The sequence below is a fragment of the Temnothorax americanus genome, unplaced genomic scaffold (assembly GCF_048541705.1).
Source record: "Temnothorax americanus isolate GAGA-0224 unplaced genomic scaffold, ASM4854170v1 Scaffold3, whole genome shotgun sequence".
NCBI lineage: Eukaryota > Metazoa > Arthropoda > Insecta > Hymenoptera > Formicidae > Temnothorax > Temnothorax americanus.
The window spans coordinates 5,199,924-5,222,935 of record NW_027509442.1 but is presented as its reverse complement, the minus strand read 5'-3'; the positions used below and the strand labels follow the sequence as shown (position 1 = coordinate 5,222,935).

General features: G+C 39.6%; 1 protein-coding gene across 8 annotated transcripts in view; it reads right to left on the bottom strand.

The window, feature by feature from the left end:
* LOC143900330 (disks large 1 tumor suppressor protein-like) overlaps positions 1–23,012 on the bottom strand; it is a 332,595-nt gene that overhangs the window by 227,201 nt on the left and 82,382 nt on the right. For all 8 annotated transcript variants that reach the window (XM_077411538.1, XM_077411537.1, XM_077411543.1 and 5 more), the window contains exon 3: positions 4,991–5,127. In XM_077411538.1, coding sequence (XP_077267664.1) covers positions 4,991–5,127 — 137 coding nt within the window. The remainder of the gene's footprint in view (positions 1–4,990; positions 5,128–23,012) is intronic.

The following is a 23,012-nucleotide window of genomic DNA, read 5'->3' as shown; positions in this document are numbered from 1 at the left end:
ACCTTCTTCGTCTCTCGCGGAAAAGAAAGGTCAGAGGAGCGGAAGCGAGCGACCCTTATCGATTTCAGCGTTTCCCACGGGAAATCGCGTTCGTTCAGCAAGGAAGAACCGGGAAGGCGGACACCGTGGAAGGAAGGATATTCACAGCGAAGCGGCGCGGCGGCGCGGCGGGCGCAGAATTTTCCATTACACCGAGTGCGGTTACCCACCCTTATCATAGCGGTGCATATTCCAGAGACGGCGATGGCGAGGGGCGACGACAACCTCTCGCGTAGTAATGGAAAACAAACAGGGAAAATATCGTCCGTTTACAATGCCGGCGATATTCTACGCCCGGCACGCTCCTTAAAGCCGGATTCGCGGATATTCGCGGGGCGTGGCAATGAACGTGATAAAGAGTATATTTCTCGAGCTCGTTTCTGCGCGCTTATCGGGTAGTGACGTGACGCGCGTCTAAAATATATAACTTTCCGACACCGATCTCTCTCTCCTCTCTCTCTCTCTCTCTCTCTCTCTCTCTCTCTCTCTCTCTCTCTCTCTCTCTCTCTCTCTCTCTCTCTACGATTCCATGTTTCAGTGATTTTTTGAGTAAATTCAATTCCGTCCGTCTTTTAAAATCGACTCGAAGCTTTCGTATTTCAAATGGATGTTGCTCGAACCAAGTCATTTACCCCGTAGCACGTGTTACTGCTGTACAATGTCTCCGTTTTGCGTATATAATTAGGATTATCGGCTGCGAGAGAGCGCGCTGTTTTGGGGCTGCGTCTATTTGTTTGATATCAAACTCTCCCGTAAAACCGGCGGCGAACAAATGTCCAACCGGTCAGCAATGTGTATCGAAGTTTTGACGGCTAGCGAATGGCAAAGCGGCCACTATAACGAAGAACAGCGGCATTGTTTCGCGACGGTAATGGCCCGCATTTAATGCGCCATTAGAAGTTGTTAACTTCTACTGTTGTTTCACGAGAGCGTCGCGTTATATATACATATATATCTATACGATGGTGTACGACACGACGATACGCACATTCGACATTGTTGCGCCGATTTATCGTTTTCTGGCTTTGAGAGTCGGCAATTAAATGATCTTCCTCTTTCAAAGTTTTTTTTTTATGGTAATTGCATTTGGTCAACAGAACGACATTGTTGAAAGTAAACATTATTTTCTCTCTGAAAATCCGATCGGCCGTCGTACGTTTCCGCAATTTTCGCAGTCCTAATTGAAAAGAAAACTATAGGTAACTCTATCGAGATTCTGTTCAATCTAAAATTAATTGTAAGATAAGATTTTCTATTCTTTATTTTGCTATTTCTCTCTTGATTGGTACACAGCTCAGAAACTACTACATATTTTTCATTAATATCAAGAAAATATTCAAGTTTTCCACAAGAAATATTATTAAACATGTCTATTATCGAGCGCCTTATATAAAAAACGCATGCATCCGGTAATTCTAAATAGACAAAACATTTTTCGATCTTGTTCGAGAATCACTTTCAACCGACCAGTTAGTTTTAATTATTGTCATAATAAAATAGAGCGGTCGATATATAAGCAATAAAATATAAAATTATCAAATATATGATGAAGCAAACTTTTCACTCGTGTTTTTTACTCCTATTTCCATTGCTATTCCTGACTATTTCTCACTATTTTAAAATAAAATAATAAAAGCATCGCTTTTGTTTCTCGCGCAATAATTGTTTTAATCAATGCTTGGTAAAATCACATTTTACTTAATTAAAAAAACTTCTGTGATTCGTGTACAAGAATCAATGTTATTTTTTTGGCTCGTTCAATGATAATACCGCGCTATTAACTATTTAAAGCAGAGTAAAGCTATTAACTCTCTAAGCAATGCAAATTGTTTAACATGAACATAACAAATATTCAGATGTAAAATCAAAGAAAAATTACAATAGCAGAATAGAAAATTGTTTCGCAAAATATGTAAATCTGGTAATATGCTGTATTACAAACATGGAGAGCAACCGTGCTCTCTTCGTTATACGTATTTCCCTTCTCTTTGTATGTATGTATATATTTCTAATAAAATTATGAATAAACCGAAGACTCACGGGAAAAGTACGATTAAAATTATATCTAACGATGATTATACGCGGTAAGTAGTTTATTAAGGTATTGTTGAATTCGACATAATTGAGGTTAATTTAACGCTGCGTTTTATTCGAGTTGCTCAGAATGACGATACGTCTCATGATAGAGTGCAATGTAATTATAGCCTTTAATTACAATGCAATTTCTGCGAATTACATTTAGTGCGCTAGCAACGAATTGCAATTTATCGATCCGCCTCAAGTTGGTTCGCCACAGCATTTCACATTGATTCGTAGTATATAAATCTCTCCATTCCCGTGCGCATTACTCGAAAGAGTAATGTAACTCCAGCTCCGAGACATTGTCAATTTTTATCGTAAAATTTTCTAATTAAGGTAAACAATTCCTACAAAATAACGTAAAAATTATTTAAATAGTAAAAAGATATGTGCAAAACTACATAAGAATAAATAATAATATATAAAAGCTCTCTTTTGAATAAAATAACATGTATCTGATTTCTTTATCTAATTAATCTTATATAATTAAATATCAAATAACATTAATTAACAAATTTGGAAATAAGAGCCAGGCGTGATAATTACCGCTACTATTGCCAAATTTGTTTATGTTACTTGAATTAATTAGATAAGTCGATTAATTAGATAAAGAAATCAGATACAGTCAATGACACCCAAAAACCAGAGTGCAGCCAGAATTTCAATCGATTTACGGAGAAATGCCGTGCGTGACGGATTAATTCAATCATAATGCCGATATATGTGCCAATAACGTTTACTTGATGGTACAGGTACTACATATTAAAGCTCATGTACATATGCAATGTTAGAATGTACATACTGTCGACAGTCCGCCTGTAGCTTCTTACATACACGAAGAGAGCGCGAAGGAAAGGACGAGAGGAGAGAGAACGATACTTCGCTTAGGACCGAGCTTAGGACGAAACATTGTTATCTGTGGTATAATATCCGCCTTTGCCTGGCGTAATTATAAAACGAACGCAAACCCGGGAAACCTCATTAATATTTCGCTTTGTTCTTATTTCCTCCTAGTTGCACCCGTAAAGAAAATGCAAGAACGCTTTTATTTAAAATATCGGAAAATGTCGAGTCGTGAGGGGGGGAGGAGTGGGAACACGGTATCTGGCGCGGCACGTTTGTATTCCTTTAATTTCGCTCGACGGCACCCGCGCAGAAGGAGAATAGCGACGTTATTATGGGACGTCGTAGGAGATCTCGCAGTGTCGCGCGTGTCTCCTGCGTATCTGAGAGACGTTAAGCTCAGACAATTAACGACGCTTTGTACGGCGAAAATCGCGCGAGAAGATACGCGATTTTTTTACATTCCGTCTCCTGCGGAAATTTCACCGGACATTTTTTGTATACGTGCACGCGAAAATGGGATACCTGCCCATGCGTTGAAACGTACGTCCGGAATGCGTTATATAAACGTCGCCCGTGAACGCCGTGCATTCAAAGGAAGTCGAAAATGCACGGAGAGCCGCGGCGATAAAAATACCAAGACTCTCTCTCGCACGCATCATCCCTCGTGCCTCTAGTGCCGCTGCTGCTGACAGCTCGCCGTATCAGTGTTCTTCATATATGCGCGGAGAGCAGCGCTGTTCAAGCGAGATTATGTTGAAGATTGATTATGTTGCAGATTGTGTTGAAAGACAATCCAATATGGCATTTGATTACGTTCGTATAATGTTTGATTGGTTTTGTAAAATTATTTTAAAAAATAGCGATTAAATAATTGATACACGGTCGATCAATGTAACAGTGTATTTCGTCGCTTTCGTTTTACCGCACAATGCGACGGCTTTTTTTCAGAGAAATACATTTAAAATTTATACTTTATATGCAACGTAATAACCATTAATTATATTTAAAAAATTGAAAAAGGCGGGTACTAGCCATATAAATGTGACAATAATTTAAAAAAATAAATTTGACAATATTTAATAATAAAATAATTTGAAATTATTTAAATTCACATTATATTCTTAGCAACAGAAATAGTCACTTTTATTATTACACAGAGATATTTTCTTTAGATTGTAAATCACCATTTTCAAATAATAGCGTCTGCACCATCAAAATGTTAAATTCTATACTTCTTTTAGTAACATGTCAATCGTGCAAATTTCAATAAATGTGAAAAATTAATGGCAAATAGCGCGCGGTCGAAAATCCTCAAAGACACCAAATGCCATTTATTCAATCCCTCGTGGGATAGCCACTATCGGGAATTTCCATCGTCCTCGCGACGTTACTCTAACGATCAAATTAATCCGGAAGAACCGACCGTACGTGATCGAGGTTGCGCGAGATGCATACAAGCTGCTATACGCAATCGTCGCACCGGTTGAATGTCACGTCGATCGTTGACCGTTATGACATCGGTGTCGATATGCCGTCGCAACGGCGCATATCGATTGCGGACGGGCGCGGTGCGGCGGTCTTGTAGTTAGCAATTAAAATCAGCGGACCGGCCGATTGATTAGACCTTGGAATGGATATCCCGCGGCCCAATCGACTCATCGATTATAATTTCCAGCGCTAATTATGCCACGGCACCGCTGCGCGAGCGGCGAGATATGATCAACACTCCGCCCGCGCCGCGACGAATTACGTTCCGGAATATTTTCCGTCGTTGTGCCAACATCGTCGGGATTTCAATTTCAACAATCTCGTTCGAAGCAACAAAACGAGCGCGCACGGAGATTCATTTTCGCCGCCCGCGCGTCGGAGAATTGCATCTCATCGAGATTTATTACGCGCCGGCTTCGACGCGTCGCGTCGCGTCGCGCGTCTCTCTATCTTCTCGGAGAAAATTCGCAACGCGATTCGCGCGAGGCGCATGCATACGAATGGAGGGCGAACAGACTTATAACATAACTGTACTTACGTCGTTCTGGGCAAAGGTCGGCGTGATTGGCCCGTCGCTGGCTTCCCATTTGTCCGCGATGCGGATCGTCTCCGCCGTTTTCTGCTGCACCGATTTCGACTCGTCGAGCAGCGTCAGCTCGTAAAACTCCTGGATATCTGCAACAGTCCGGAGAAAAAGGAAAAGACGTATTACCATTTGCCACGGAGTTCTCGACGTTCGGAGGTAAAATCTCCGCGGACCGTATGACCTGCAGCGGTCTCTCAGACGGCGGGGGATTTCATTTCGTTTCTATCTGGCTTTCCTGCGTGCAAACGCCATGATAAATTGACCGGGGACTCGATTTAGTCCGTTCGTTCACATCGGATGCATGGAGGAAACGTCAGAATGATATAATGGGGCTAACTGAGAGACAATCGGTCGTACTATAAGTCGTATTGTATAATAATGGAATAATAGATTCGGTGCTTAACTGGGATTGGTATCTCCGGTGATGAACAGTATATTTGGGATGAGATGCACGTTGCCGATTCAAGAGGTCGGGGATCAAGCGAGCAAACCGGGCCCTCGCATCTTTGTTCGGTCGTACCGAAGACTTTAACGCCCCGGTCCCGAGACGTGGACGCGAAGCCGCACGATAAGGCGGTCACATAATTTTCAATAGTTACACCGCTCGCGTAACTCGAGTGGACTCTCAAGCTAGCGCGTGTCGCGGCGCCGCCGCGTTCTCGAATATATATCACCGGCACTAGGATACGTCGGGTGCAGGTCGTCTGGGTCGAAGGAGCCCGTAACTCCTTGCCAGCATCGCTCGCTTCTCGCCACGACGTTGCGGAATGGGATAAGGCTGTCTCGTGACAACACGAGAATCGGACACAACGTATAGGACATCGTCTGAATTAAGAATGAACCGCTTGAAACTTTCGAAAGATCAATTTTTTTCCGTATTGCGGTCGCATTCTTTGCGCGTAATTTAATACACCAGGCATGTCCCGAGGAAAATGTTGCAAAGAATAACGTACCTAAGTATGTGAATTAATATTTATCATGAAAAATACAGCATATATGATACAAAGACGTGGCAATAGTAAAATAATTTATAAGAACATTGTTCATACAATCGAGTCAATTTATAATATTCAAAATAGATGACGAACTTTCTATCTTAGATATTTAATTCTGGAGAACAAAGATGCTTTTTTTATACTAATATTGCTGGTATCTTGTTAACTCTTATATTGATATTATTTTAAATATTTTCTGAGAAAAATTAACATTATGTCGTCTCTGTAAGATACGCGAATGCTTATTTGAAATTATAAATATCGCAAATTTATACAATTTAATTCCTTTTATTAATACCGATGCGACAGAAGAGCCACAGAAGATTCAATTTCTTTCTCCTGAGAGCCGGCTACATCTATGCGGTTTAATTTTAACCCCGTGAACCGTAAAATATATATATATAGCTCCGAGTTAAAGTAATTTCCAACATATATAACCCACAATTTTCCACGCTTATTGCAGCGAACATTACTCTCAATTTCTTTACTCATAATCAGCTAGCGAATGTCTTGCGCGTTAGTAGTCGTTAATAAATTGAAATTACGGTTAACGCTTTGAGGCATTGCTCCCGAGAGCGTCGCGTATTAATTGCTCCCGCGTGAGCAATTCCTAAAGGTAATTTCCAAGTTACATCATTACAGCACCTGTGTTTCGCGCAATACTAAGCTTTCTATAATTATCCTCGTTAGTCGGTCAAGCAGACTGAGTTTCTCCATCCTTTCCGCCGAGATGATACGGCTGCTCCTATCTTAAAGAAAAAAACAACACCCTCGCCATGCCTCGCAGTTATCAAAGCATGGTTTATTAACGGTATGTACGCATTAATCTGCGATTAAGAAAATTTACCTTCAATATAATTTTACACTACGTTCCTTCCGTCATTCTCTATTTATTTATGTTATCGATATTCCAAGTTTCTGTAAGAAACTTCAATACAATATTATTGGAATTATTTGCTAACGTTCGAAATGTCTAGGCAGTTTGCCTGCGAAATTAACAGACTCTTCAACAAGACATGTAATTATTAACCATAAATTTCGTGAAAGATATAGCTATACGTATTTTCTTTTTATTTTTTCAATTTCTGATTTCACAAAAAAGAAATAAATTCGCTTCGCCGTGTCCTCTTTCATTTCCATATTTCCGACGACGATTCTAAAACTACGCACGAGTAGACTACTAGTCCGTTTACTCGCTGGCGTTAGTCATGAAAGTTTTTCCCCTTTTTCCTCGAAGCGTGTGAATGCACGGAAAATTTCTAGAAAGTTGCGAGACGAAACATTTTATTTGTCGGTCGAGTGGAAATTCGGAGATTTTACTCGTATAAATTTGCTCGAGCTTCGCTTTTTTTTCTTGACGCCTGCAATCAACACTACGAAAATAATTTTTCGCACGCGAGAAAGTTTTAGAATGCTGTCAGCATCGGGGGGGGGGGGGTGCGTATATTCTCTTATACCTGGAATAGAGTTGTTGGAACAATATCACACGCTTTTCTCGAGGTATCAGTAAAAAGAGAAAGATGAAAATCTCGATTTGCAAGAACGCTGCTTTTCACCTTCGCAACGCAAACATCTCGCATGCAGCAGAGTCGGATATTTACGGCAGCAGCGCCACCGAGGGCGTTATTGCATTATAAATTTTCAAAGGGCGTCCCGCGCGATTCTCCACCGCGATAAAAATGTGCATCAATCCTGTTCGAGCTCTCGGTATAGCGGCAGCAGCGGCGCGGCGACCGCGACGGCAGCACCCTTTCACCATTCTGCACGACGTGTACCCTGTCTAAATATCACTCGGCGCATTTCTCACGTGGAATGCAAGAAATATATATCGAAGACTTATTTCAATCCCCTCGCCTTGTACGCGACGTTGACGTCGGTATGTGAAACGCGCGCGGAATTCTTTCCGATGATGGGCATCCTGTGTGTGTATTAGGCAGTGGCGCCTTTCCGATGAATACCGGCGCCGCCGCGCCGTGACGAAACTTATCTGACATTTCCACCCCCGCGAAAGAGAAGGATTTTAGCATTACTATGAGTGAGAATTGCTGCTATAAGCGTATAGGAGGATTTATGTCTTAATCTCGAAATACATAACACAGGCGACAACGCAGAGACCTAAAATATCTCGCCGAAATTTGGGCCAAAACGAACGAACATTATTCTATAATAAAGGAATTATTGCGCACCAATTAGCCGCGTCTGGCTCTCATTTGGCCCGGTCCGCCCGGTCTTCTATTATTCGTGGCGTGAGAAAAGTTGCTAGTTTAGTACACAGTTTCCGAATATATTGCTCTGATTAAATATGCTCTATCAGATGCTATAGTTATTGCATATCGTATAGCGATAATTGATTGCGAGGCAATCACACGTTCCTGTAGCGTCATCCATTTATAATTAGCCCAATGCAACCGATGCCATCGTGGTTCATCCTCTTACTAGGCCAATGGCTGGGATTGCAATTAGAGACGTAGCCATATCGATAATCGATGCATGCCATGGGCATGGAATAATAATTAGATTACTGGTACTTAAATCCGATTCGCGATATACACAACCACCGTAGCTCAGACTCGACGTCGCAATTGGGCCATGTTGACGTTCCACTTATGTCATGCAATATACACATTATGCATATATTTGTTAACCGTACCGTATTCACGCATGTCGCTATTGTACATATAACTCTCGATATTTCTAACCCAAGAAGGCTTTTAGAACGTTGCCGCAAAATTTCGTTATAACAAAAGAAAAGAGGATAGTATAAAAAACGAAATAACAAAATTAGCACGATTAAGGGGATGCTAAAGCCGTCCAAATTACCGACAACTTAAAACACAAAAGCAATAATTCAGAAACTCTCAAGATTGTTTCCAGACAAGATATCTTTTCGCCAGGCACAACCTTCCTTTTTTTTCTTCAACTCGCGATTTATTTTACGTTCTCGCGCATTTCCCTATTTTTCCTACCACGCTGCCGGCCGCAAAGGGCGTGCGATGAAAAAAGTTGCAACTGCACATCCAGGGAAAAAATATCGCTAGTCCGGCTTTTCGTTAATTTTCCACCGTTTCGCCGTTTCACTCTCCCCTCCGCCGCGCCGGACCGCAGCGTTACTCTTGTATTTTTTATCCCCTTTCGCGAAATTACGAGCATATATAGTGCTTTATTACGTATTACGGTGGTGCATTAAAAAATTTGCGTTTTCTACGATAGCGTGATGCAAAATGGAAAAAAGGTGAGAGAAAAGACGAGATTAAATTTGCATGGCGCTGGTTGACGCCGGGTATTTTTTAATGTACTTTGGCAGTTGGTATACTTTTGAATACTAATGCGCCTCGTGCTTAACGAACGCATTTTGTTTGGTTTATCAGACGAACGTGACGGCACATCAAAGCGCGCGAGCTGCATAAGCTTGGAATTCCCGTTGCGACACATCGTCGAAATGAGACAACGCTAACGTACGCGTAAATATTCACGCACATTAATTTGGGCTTTTCCGCGCGTATTCTATTTGAAATAACGAAGTAATGGCGAAACAATGAAACAATAAAATAAAATCAGTTAAATATTGTTCATATTTTCATTTAATACATATGCCTCCATTGTGGAGAGGCATTATTTGTCGAAGAATGTTAAAATCGTGATTCTGAAAAATGTAGTTTTACCTTTATAGAAAAAACATAACATTCCGATCAAATGTAATCCACGCGTAATTCCGCACACGCGTGAAATACTAATGAAACGAAAGCAGAAGTGATTTATTTGGCGAGATGAAAGCAGCGTGATTTATAAAGCGTATATATATCCATTACGTGCTTTAAGAAGTCAAACGTTTTAGCAGTATTATGTTGATAATATTAATATTTTTCTCTCTTGTCTCTTATCTCTACCGTTTCGCCAATCGAAGATAGAAGAGAGAGAGAGAGAGAGAGAGAGAGAGAGAGAGAGAGAGAGAGAAAGCGTGGTTTATTTTCTATTTTCTACATTCACGTATGTATCTATAATGTCATTTTGCCTCCAATTTCATTCGCCTTGGGCGAACGCTGTGTGCAAACGTTTACTGCACGATGAATAATTTTTAATTTTCCGCAGTTTTCGGTTCTACAAAAGGACCGTTACGAGGCTATCTTCTTGCCCCCTCGTTGTCTTCCCGCTCCGCTTTCACCTTCCTCTTTAAGCCGTGAACGGAAGTAGGAAAGTTCGCAGGAAAAGCAGGAAGGATGGAAGTTATTTACAGAAATGGCGTATCTCGTACGGGCAGGTCTCCACGGTTGATGTTAACGAGCTCCAGTTTATCGTCGGCTTCGTCGTCGTCGTCGTCCTCGTTCTCATTCTCGTTTCTCTCCATCCTTCTCGTCGTCTCTTCATCGTCGTCGCCATACCGTATATGCAGCACACAGACTGGAAAGTTCCGTCGGTGTGGAAATTACGTGTCACGGGGGCTAAACTTCCGTCTTCGGCGGAGTACGAGAGGAGGAGTTGTTAACGCCTCGGCGCCGCGTGTAGTCGACCGACGATGTCGGGCGTCGCGACGCTCCGGGCGCGCGAAATGGCTCGCGATGTTCTCGCACGTGCGCATATTTACCGCGCGTGAATTCACAGGACGGCTGCCTGTGGCTTTAATCGTTGCCAAAACATTTGGATTTGACAATACCTAATTTTTTCTAATCATCTAAATCATCAAGTAAATCTCAGGACCGACGACGGTAGTCAAAGTCAAACGAGGGAAGAGCGAACTGTTAATTCCCTCTAATCCAATATTTCCCTAACTCAAAATCGCTATTACATTTGCCTCAAACTCTAAAGCCTAACACGATTACATAATCAAACAATGTCGGTCAAAGTTTCGAATTATCATAATAGCATAGTTGTATACGCGCGACCTGACGTACATTCTTGTCTATCATAATGTAATTGCTTGAAAATTATCGCAAGACAAAGAGTTTGTTAGATAAAGTTGCGACGAAATTCGCGGCGATGAAGAGAGAACAAGAACAATTTAGAATATTTCCAGAATTTGAAAAATTAAAAGATATTCACAAGACATTATTTTAATTAAGACGATAAAAGTAGATAGGCATTGCTGTTAGTTTTGTTATCAGTCGCGCGTTTCTCTCTTTCTTATTCAATTAACTTTAGCAGCGTTATCTCGAATATTCTTTTGTAACGATGTGCAACGCTTAAATTGTCTACTCCCTACTTCTAATAAATAATGTTTGAACCATGAGTAGTCACTCTGGTTCCCGCAGATTTCAAAACCGCAGTGAACTTTGCACGATAGAAGCAAGGCAGTTGAGGAGGAAGGTTGAGATGACATTATCTCCGAGTCGTCCGCTCATCGAATGACGTACTCCTGCGTCCTTAGGCGCGCGTAAGTCCTTTCATAATTACTGAACCTGCGGGCACGTAGCTTGATTTCGTGCAAGAGATCTAATGCACTCAGATCGTCGAGATCGATGTGAAATTTCCAGCGATAATTATGTTCAAGTATGAACGAACATTGAATATATCAATGCTCGAAATATCCTTCGAGACAGAAACGCGATAAGTATATCTACGAAAAGAAATAATTACACATTTTCTATTTTCAACGAAATGCGTGCTGATGAAGCAAATTTTGTATCCGCAAATTATTTTTACGACACAGATTATCCCTTTTCAATACATTCCGATAGTTTTTAAATGCCTGTGCGATACATTCTCTGTACGGATATTAATTTTTTCTATTTTTGCTCATATAGAATATCATTTTTAAAGACACAAAGTTCGCATATTAATTAATAATTTAAAATATCACTAATTGTTATTGATGCAAGTTTATGATTACATAGTTGACAATTTAATTTTATTCAATTTTATATATGTTATTTAGAGAGTTACACGTATGGTCTTATTTCATCCTGAATGAAACCCTTAGGAACCTTTGGGCCCCCGTACGACCCGTTAAAAGGGTCATTCGAACTATCCATCACTAATGCAATTTCGCACTGCGCTGCGAGTTTTAGATAGGATGAAGTCGTGCGAGAGAATCGCGGTGAAGTTCGCATAGCTTCGTCGGGATATCGTGTGAAATGTTCACTGTAAAGCCACGCGCGGTGCAACACGTAGCGCACAGCTAAATCACCTGCGGTGCGACCGGATAGAATGAAAATTCTATTGCATACGGTAAATCGTTTACAGCGATCAGCAAGCGTTTATTTTCGTGGCTCGCCAAAATTATTTGCGTGCCGTATTGTTTCGGGTGTGTAAGACACACTCTCTGATAAATGAGAATGTTAAATAAGCAAAGTTAATTCAATATAAGACAACTCGGATATAAATTTCAATTTCTGCAAATCAAGCTTCGTGAGGTGCACTTAAAATTTTACGAAATTACATTTGTCTCTTAATATATGCGATAAAATCGATATTTTTGTAAAACAGACGATCGATGTTAAAGATAATGAGGGTGATAAATAATTATTATTTGCCATGTATAAAGCTTCGACTTGTATTATCTCAATCACAAGAGAGAACTCGGAACATAGCTGGCAAATATACCGAGCGTATATATAGTTATACATAGACGTAGTAGTATTATGCATAATGATCTCACGCGAATTTGCCGTTGCGCACGCGAGGTTCATAACGAGACTGTTCGTTGATTAGATTTGTGATTAGTTAAGATGTATACACCGTGAGAGACACTGAATAACATATGTCTTGGTTAATGCGCTAGTTGTGCTACTATTATTAGATAAGGATTATATAACAGTATGAAGTACAGAAATGGGTAATGATAAACTGTTTCAATTTGATAAAAGTTCAAGTTCATTCTGCTATATCTTAAAAATGAATCTTAAGTTAATATAATTTGATTTTAATTTAATTATAGATATGCATTCATGTGCGTGTGTGTGTGTGTGTGTGTGTGTGTGTGTGTGTGTGTGTGTGTGTGTGTGTGTGTGTGTGTGTGTGTGTGTGTGTGTGTGTGTGTGTGTGTGTGTGTGTGTGTGTGTGTGTGTGTGTGTGTGTGTGTGTGTGTGTGTGTGTGTGTGTGTGTGTGTGTGTGTGTAGGTATGTGTGTGTGTGTGTGTGTGTGTGTGTGTGTGTGTGTGTGTGTGTGTGTGTGTGTGTGTGTGTGTGTGTGTGTGTGTGTGTGTGTGTGTGTGTGTGTGTGTGGAACACATTGAGAGATAATTATTTTCATTTAATTCTACTATTTTAGTAGATATGTTATACATATTAAGAATACTAAGAATATTATTATCTAGCACTGTTTTCTGTTTACACAACTGTATTCTAATCATCGTAAAAGAGACGTTACCATAATGTGACTTGGATAATATTGCCAATCGACCGCGGGGCATGGTCTGAGTCTAAGTGCAGAGCATCGTATCTGCGCATAGCGGTTAATGGCTTTGCTGCGCAGTCAAATTTTGCTAAAAGGTAGCGATATAAGCTCCGCAGCAACCCGAATACATGACAATCGTATACGCCAAGAGAGAACATTGTAGCTTTAACGTTATGGCATAGTTGCCGACATATATACCTATATACACATATATTTAAAGTAGTGTCAAAGCTGCAACATTTGTTAGATATTTGATATTATGTGTATAATACATTCAGTTATGTTAATTATTTTTATCGTCAAGGGGTATACGTGTAACTAAACTATTTAAATTAAAGATTTTATTAGAGGTTAGGTAAACTATTAATTAACAGATTAGATATTTTTTCATTTATTAGATATATCATAATTATATAATAATTGTCATAAAATTGATAAAATTATCATTCCGCAAAAGAGGATTTTATCTTTTAATTATCCAGTAATCAATACGACTTATCTCTACCTTAGATATACGCGAAATTTCTAAATAAAAATATTTTAAACATTACAAATGAACTGGTCCGATATGTGGATAACGCATAAGTAGATGGAAATCTCATATGATCGGGCAGAATCTTCTGTGCTTAATATTATTTGCGTGAATTTATGTGCATTTCTTCGCCTTAACAAACCGCGCGTCGTTAGATACTTACCGTTTTGATAAGGCTAAGAAATGTATATAAATTTACGCAAATAATATTATTAGGCACAAAAGATCCAGCCCGACTGCATAAAGCTTATTTCTATCTATTTGAAAATATTTTATCGTATTTGCGTATGCTGCTCCGAACGTAAAGTACGATCCGCTCGTAGTCGATTCATTTTTTTTTTTTTTTAATTACACGAGCATTCATGGAGATGGCTGGCCGGTTCATCGGCGAATGAAACGGCTCTTCTCTAAAACTTGTTGAGGGCCTCGGAGATGGTCTGATATCAATTCCTGTTCAAGATGCGGATCACGTTTATCGGATTATGCGGACGGAATGGCACACAGGCGAGTGTGCCGAGAAAGAGAGAGAGAGCGGTCGATGGATAGCCAACGGTTGGAAAAAGGTGGGACGACAGACACCTGAATACCTCGGCGCTGATATTTCTACGGTTATACGTTTTACAACCGGCGATTTAATTACGTGCGGTGCACCGGCGCTTCGTTAGCACGCGACCGGCCGCTGCTCGACTTGCAAAAATCTGACATAAAGTCGGCGTCGTTGGCGTGATTGTGTAAACGGCGTCGCTGACGTGCGATGGCTCCCGATAAAAATAGTGGTGAACATTTGTTACGTTGTTCGAGGCAACGTTTTCCCGCGTTTTACATCAAATACTATAACTATGTCTTAATGCAAAGCGGTATCTTGCAATTTTTCGGTAATATCGACGTTACTGTATCTGTTAATTGATTTTGATAGAACGTAACAATTAAATAGACTGATTAATGGATAACGAATTGTCTTGTATGTATTTTTTTCTCTTCATTGCATTTAATTCAAACATACGACGCTTAAAATATATGAGGCACAGTGCGAAGCAGCTGCCATCATTATTCTTAAATGAGTAATGACTTCTTCTTTTCATTTATTACAGACTGATACTTAAACATAGCGGTATTAATTGGATACGCCTGTTTACTTTGGCTTGGACGCTCTACGTTTTGCTTGCATTATTCACAACTTGGTTTCGTTGATGAAACTATGCAAAATAGTGCAGTAAATGTGCCAGATACTAACAATAACACGAATGATATGTGTGCATTAAATTTTCTATGACATATATGATTTGACATATGATCAGTTAAAGAATAAATGTATATATATATCAATCGAAAAGAATAAATAAGTTAAAGAATAAATGCACCAATCGAATGTAAGTTATTTATTTGTACTTTTTTATGTTATGACAATTGTTGTTATATTGTAACTTGATTGAACTTGCACTCAAAATTAATAATTTTATAATAGTTTAATTAAGACTTTTATCTGTGAGTTCCTAGATGATAATTATTTCACGAGCATTATCCTTTGGGGGTATTCTTTCCAAGTGTATATTCGTTTTATGATCACAAAATTATGTCATCTTCACCGAAAAGACCGGCCGACGCGTGCATTAATTTTCACCTTCATTTCCTTCTTGTCTCTCAAGTGAGGAAGTAGTCGCATTGAATATTTTCTGCTAGAAATGACCACACACACACGCACATCTACACGCGCGCGCGCGCGCGCACACACACACGCACACACACATAACTTTTCATGGCTGTGCAAGGAACGATAACACAAGGGTAATTTATTTTTAATCCCCGTTTGTCCCATGCGACAAACAGGATGCACGCGCGCTTGTTTATTTCTGACTTTCATCAAGTTTGCTAAATGATGCGCCGAGATTGCATCTCGCACGTTCACGAGTAATTAATTAATCGCGATAATCCCGTAGAAAAAAAACGTGATTTTGCACGACGAGAGATTGGTGGGACATAAAACAAAATAAATGTACGCAAAATCGAAGAAATTGTGTTTTGCAATAAAATATATATAATTTATGAAGCAAATATTACATATGCTATACATGCACAGCAGTTGACTTGTATTCTTGACAGAGCTCATCAGTTAGCGCCTAATGCTTTTGAACTTCGCGAATGGATCGCGAAATTGAGGCACGTCAACGGAATTATGCAACAGTTAATCTTTGAGAGCTCTTCTGCGTTCGGAAGTTTTCTTCCAAAAATGATCAAGTTTCACACAGCCGATGAAGTACATTGGATAAGATAAATGGAGGACGTCGTGCAGGGCAGTAATGTCTGAAGGTCGGTTGCGCCAGAGCAATTTATCAAACTTTTCATATATTTATTATCGGGCCGGCTACAGCATCGGTCGGTCGGCCGCGCAGACTGACGCTGATAATCGGTTTAAGCTAACGCCACGAAGATGAATTTGCTATTGCGCAGTTTTCTAATTACTCGCTGGGAATTATGTTCGCCGTGATCGAATCGATGCAGTATTAATACGTCATCGAATTTTTCCTTAATAACTCACCCACCCAATAGTGCCCTCACACTCACACACACACACACACACACATCTTTTTTCTAATAAATTTTTAATTGGTCCAAAGTTGCAAGAACAGTTTATTCCTTCGATCGTATTTCATATCATCGATTACAGCAAAATGAGAAAAGACGTGCAATAATTTTGAATATAATATCACAACAAGCCCACGATTAATGTTTGACAAGCAAATTGCCTGTCGCGGGATTGACGAAATAATTCAGAAGAAACTAGGGATTCATAAATCAAGTTTGGAGTTAACAATATAACATACAACACATAAAGTTGTTGAATTTGCACAAAAGTTATGTTATATTGTGGAATAACTATGCACGGTATCCGAATTGTAATATTAAGATAAAAATTAATTTTAATAGTCTACTAATTAATATAAATAGTATTTGAATTAACATAAATAATCTTTTCTTCACGGAACGATTCGTGCAGGCAATCAAAAAGCTCTATAACAAAAATTTTGCAGAAAGAGAGAGAGATTACCGTCGACGTCATACTTTCTCAGATTGACGTAGTTATGTGACAGTTCGCAAGAGATCGCCCCGTAGGAAGTCAGAATTTCGCAAGAGTCATAACGTATAATAATAGTTACTTATCGCGAGAAATCGAGTTTCCTACTCGTAAGTTGAGCTTAGTGCTCGAGCACCTCCGAGACGGCGCCGTCAGAAACGCCATTGTTGGCCGCTACGCATAGTGTCGTCGAGATATTGTGCAAGAAATTTCATTGTGCGACCGTAGGTAGTCCTTGGTGTCAGAGGTAGAGAAAAAGAGGGAGATAGAGAGAAAGAGAAGGGAAGGGGGAGAGAGAGAGAGAGAGAGAGAAATACAGAGAGAATCTCGTATCGCGTTTACTTCTTCTATTGTCTATCAGCGTTGTTATCGCGGGGCAAGTAGAATGAACACGATTTCCGCATCTATCGCGCGTTGATTTCAGCCCGATTTTCGGTTAGCGATTCCCGCAATTTATATCGCCGAAACTTCCACGGTTTCAAACAATTTTATTTTTCGCAACGTGAAATAAAACTTAAAAAAAGGCAGAAGAATTCGGGACACCGGCACCGATAGAGAATGCCGATTATTTTGCTCCATGGTTGATGGATCGCCTCGCCATCTGCAGCAATGGACGTGTTATGAGTTAGACGCGAATTGGCAATCGCGCGTGCCGATCGGATGGCTGACGGATGCATTATTGCGTTTAGGAGAATGCCAGAAACGCATCGGGTGATCGTGGCCGAGCACCGCATGCGGGGTGTAGACGTGATCCTAACGGGGAACATTTGTGGGATTGCTCGACTTCGTTTCTTCGAATCTCGCGAGCCGAGCTCTCCACGGATGTATTCGTAGCTTTCGTCATTGATTGCGATTCGCGATCCAGCCATTCTTGCGCCGCCATTCTAACACGCGGAGAGATGGGAGAGCAGTCTGAGATGCGGCAGAGTAGGAGGCACACATAATGCCTGCAGCCTGCTGTCAATTGGCAAAACGAAATAAACCAGAGCGTCACTCCAGGCAAGAATATAATTGGTAATTGATAATTCCCAATCATATCTCGTTATAAATACAATAGAGAAAATTTCGTGAAAAGTTATACTCGTAAAACATGAAGCATTGTTACTCGCATCTCTCGTCAGTAATTATGAGTCGAGATATTGCCATGTGCATTTCGTTGCATTATCTTCTTGCATTATCTTTTACACAGCGCTGCATAATGTATGTACATTGTTAATATCTGGCGCGACAGTGAGAATAAAAGCGTAACAAAATGCGGAGAAATAAATGTTACTTCACACCGGATATCTTTGTTTCAGCATGTACATAATCTAAAATCAGTGTCTCTTTGAATTGGAAATATTAACTTTGTTTTCAAGTAAAGAGGAGGAACGCACAGAGCGAAATAAAGCATTTCATCTCCGAATAATAGAGAACGATACAATCTGCTTCATTTTCGAGAAATTGGTATAACACGATCCTTTCATATTCATCCGATTAGTGTGTTCACACTCAACATCTGTAGGCGAGTAATCATTAAATTATATCACGTTCATATAACATCTGTTTATACGTTGTTGAGCGCGATATTGCTTGGAATCACGGCGAACGATTATGGCTCGAACCATTATACTCGTGACCTTCATATGAAAACGCCAGCATCTTCATTAGCGCTAATTATCCATTCAGTCTGCAACGTCGTTCATGCGAGCGTAATATGCGCGGGATTTGCTGACACCGAAAGGCAAATTTGTCGTATACCCATATTAATGCGATACGTCGAAATTGTTATGCGGGTGTGGATAATTAGCCGCATTCCATCTTGCCGCATATGCATCTCCGGTGAATCATTTCCGCAAAATTCATGTGAATTTTGTACGTGTGTATGCACGTGTGTATACATTATTTCTATTATAGTATAATATAATACGTTTGTAATAATATCACATCTAATAATAATAATAAACAGAAGTCAAAAGTTCCTAAAAAGATTCATTACGTCGTTTTGCTTAAAGTTGTTATTAATAACACCTACATTTAGGATATGTATAAAGCGGTCGATATATGAGAAAAATTTGCGACAAAGGAAAAAGTTCCTTATAATGGCGCATATAGAGACAGTCTTTAGGTCCTGAATGTTCGACAAGACAGAACGAGTTTGCTCGCGAAAGTGACGGCAGCGTCGAACAAGCGCCGCTAATTGCTTTGTAGAGAGGGGGGTGAGAGAGAGAGAGAGAGAGAGAGAGAGAGAGAGAGAGAGAGTAAGTTAATTGGCGCAGTTAGTTTCGTAAGAGGTGAAACTCAAGAGTGAATAGAGCTCACTATACGTGTGCGATGTGGTGAAATATAGGACTCCCCGCCGCATCTCCTGCCGTCTTTCATCGGCCATTGAATTCTTTCAACGGCTTTGAATCGATTTTCCCTTAACGAAAATTTTATCCGATATCTTCTACCTTTGGTAAGCTTATATCTTATGATATCGAATATCTCTCGGTATCTCGGTAAGTCTTGAGTTTGAATTTCAGAGAGAAAACTTAAAATTAAATCCTAATTGGGATAAACTTACAAGTGATTCTCTAAATTTATTCTCAATTGATTCCATCGAGAGATATATAGACGTCGCAACCTTCCGATTTTGTAAAGGAACAAACAAATTTTAATAACAGAATTTGATCGAGAAATTCAAAAGTTAAGAAATAACAAAAAGTCATGTATGTAAATAAAATACAGAGAAAACTGTATATACATGGAACTATATAGCAAACTCGATCTCTTGCAACGTGTGAGAAATAATAGAAAAATATTTTTCGGGACAACTCTCGAAACTCCATAAACCGTAAATTATTCTTTTACATATCAATAATAAAATTGTAATATTTTAATGTAATATGAGATTCATTAAAAAGAAAGCATACTATTTATCTGCGTACTATGCGCAGCGTAATTAAATGTGCATATAAGATTTAATTAATTTCGAGAAGTAACAACAGCCTTCTCTACGTAATTAAAAAATAATTTCAACATAAAACAAACAACAACTTTGAACAAATGTAATTAGACTAATATGTTGTTGTTACATAACTTACTTTACACGTCCATGACAACAATTTTCAAAATGCGTTTCCGGCATCCGTGAGATGTAATGACCAATAGCAGATTTTTCACAGGAATTAAGTTTTATGAAGCGTCGGAGCTAGTGAAAGTTCTCGGGTGCAAAATTATAACTTTTGGGAGCAGAGATCCTCCGCGGATAATCGATCGGGAGTAGCTCGAAAATTGCTCTTCTCAACGAGCTTCTTTCGACCATCTTTCCGCACATTTAATCGTAACAGCAAGGAATAATAGTCATGCCTAATGTTCTCTAAAAGTTTTTAGAGAGCAATTTTAGAAGTACCTGCACTTCAGTCATGGAATTGTAGGAACAACTATTACCGTGAATTTAATGTTCGTTCGTATATACGAATGGAGGAACGGATTATACAGAAATATCATGGTAAGCGGCGCGTGAATAATATTTGAATAATTTACTCGATATAATTTACGCATACATATACGCATGATTTTGATGTTTTGCTTGTCGCAGAAAATACGAAGAAATATTTTATTCACCATCAGATACGTATTTAAAATCTCGCATAATTTACAAACGGCGAAAAATGATATTTTCTTACCGACGGTTATTCTAAATCTGTTGCGAATAAAATATCCTCGTCTCTCCTTCCCCTCCCCCCTCTCTCTCTCTCCCTCTCTCTCTCTCTCTCTCTCTCTCTCTCTCTCTCTCTCTCTCTCTCTCTCTCTCTCTCCCCACATACAATATACGAAGAACTTAAAACATTCTGTCGGAATATATGTACACAGGACAGCGGTGAAAATTAAAACTGAGACAAACGTTTGAAATTGGCGCAGCCTTTGTCCTTTGACTACGAAAATACTGAAATAGCTTTTCCAGCTTTTCCAGCTTTCCCATGTATCTCGATTACGTTTGTTGAATATCTTTCGTAACAAGACTATTTGCAACAAGATTATTTCTTACATTTAGTAACAAATAGTAATAAATTGATAGGCATATTGATCGCGTTTTTTTTTTAGCTACACTAATCCCTGTACTAACTCAAATGTTGTATTGTACTGTTTATTTTATAAATAATTAAGGTTGGATCAGAATTACTAAAAGAATGTTTAAATTTGGATTATGATAATTTCTATATTTTATAATGAATAGTGTTAATGAATATTAAAGAGTACATTATTATTTCGCAGAAAATTGTGAAAATTCCCTTTTAATATAACACGTCGCGTACGTAGAATGCGCGTTGAGCGGTTCTAGGGACGGACTTTTTTAATTATACTCATTAGTACAGCATAGCGACGAGCGTTGGTTCGCCTAACTGCCTTTATTTTCGCGAAATTACGGCATACCGCATATACATATATTCAGAATTACGAAAGAGCGTACCGCTCTTGTCCGTCACAATCGTTTAATGGCATCTAACTGGCGCTCGAATCTTTTTCAAGCGAAAGTTTCGTTTCGGCATTCCTGAATCAGAAACTTCCATCGAAGAGAAGAATTACACTGGGGTTTGATAGACGACTATTTTATTGCAAATGTATATCCAAGAAGCCGAAGTTTTTCTCTGTCTTTCCCCCTTGACAATTTCCCTCGAATTACCATACTACAATCTCGATCAGGGAGAAGATAATAAACTCAAAGTGCAATCGATTCCGAGGCACCACGTATCGTCTGAATTATTTTCAGTTAGAGAACCTTATATCTACGGAAAAATTTCGTCCCGGGGTAGAAGCGGAACGCGCCGGTGTTATTATCGCGAAAGTCCGAAACTTTTTCCCCTGATCCTCCTTCCTTTCCCCTACTTTCTCAACCGGTTCTTCCGTTCCATTTTATCTAACCCCTCTGTGTCCCTGCGGGACAGCTGCAGGCTGGATGGAAGATAATAAACTCGAAACAATACGGCGACCGCCGTTCGCAACACAACACGAACATGCTTTCAGCTTTAAAGCGCGATACCGCTGAGTCGCCGTTATACCGTGGACGAGGAAAACTATTTCATAACTAGGTCGTACGTGATATGTATATACGTGTAATGTAGGTGCGTGTTAGTGTCAGTGCGGCCGCGGACTGATGCGAGATAAAGAAAGAAAGGAGACAATCTGCCGGGCAAAAGGGCCTTTCTTCTCCTCACTACTATCCGGAAAAGCATCGAGGATTTTAGTTACACACGTCGCGGCGTAACTAGCAGACACGCAAAAAGCGCGGCTTTGTCGGCGCTCGGCGCGACGCGCGTGATGAAGAAGAATAAAAAAATTTACCGACAATGAGTTTCAGTTCTGTTTTAGCCCCGGTAACATCTGGTTCTTTCCTCTCTCTTCTTATTGCAATTGCGACGCACAAAACTGCATACGCAGCGTGCGTTGCCCCGTGAAAAACACATTTTTGATCAACTAAAATCAACATATTTTTATACCCAAAGTTAAACAAATCAGTTAATACTTTTTTGGAATTCTTCTCCAATAATTAGGTATGCATTAACTGTCGTCAGCACGTTTTACTTATGCTCATGTAATTGTAATACACAAAAGTCTACATATGGATAGACACAAATTAATCCTATGACTTTCACTCAGATACTGACAGTAAGTAACTCTCGTCACCGTCACGCATCTGTTATGTTGTATACTTGAAAGACTATGCTAAGCTTAGTGCTAGTCACAGCTATATGCGCTAAGAAGGACCGTTACAATAACCGAAAACGACTCACTCATCCGTTAATCTCCGTCTTTTGCGGTAACATGCATTAGCGTCTCGCATGCTATGTTGTAGCGTTTTCCAGTTCACGACTGCCGTGATGAAAAGCCAGATGACATTTGCCACTTGCGATTCAAACACTGCAGAGTGATAATCGGAAAGTTGCTGAGACTGAATAGACTATTATTTCATGTAATGTGATTGACGGATTATGCTACAGAAAAAAACCATTATTTTTATTCGTACATGGCGTAAAACAAAGCTATGTATAAACTTGTAAAAATAAATATTATAAGAAAGG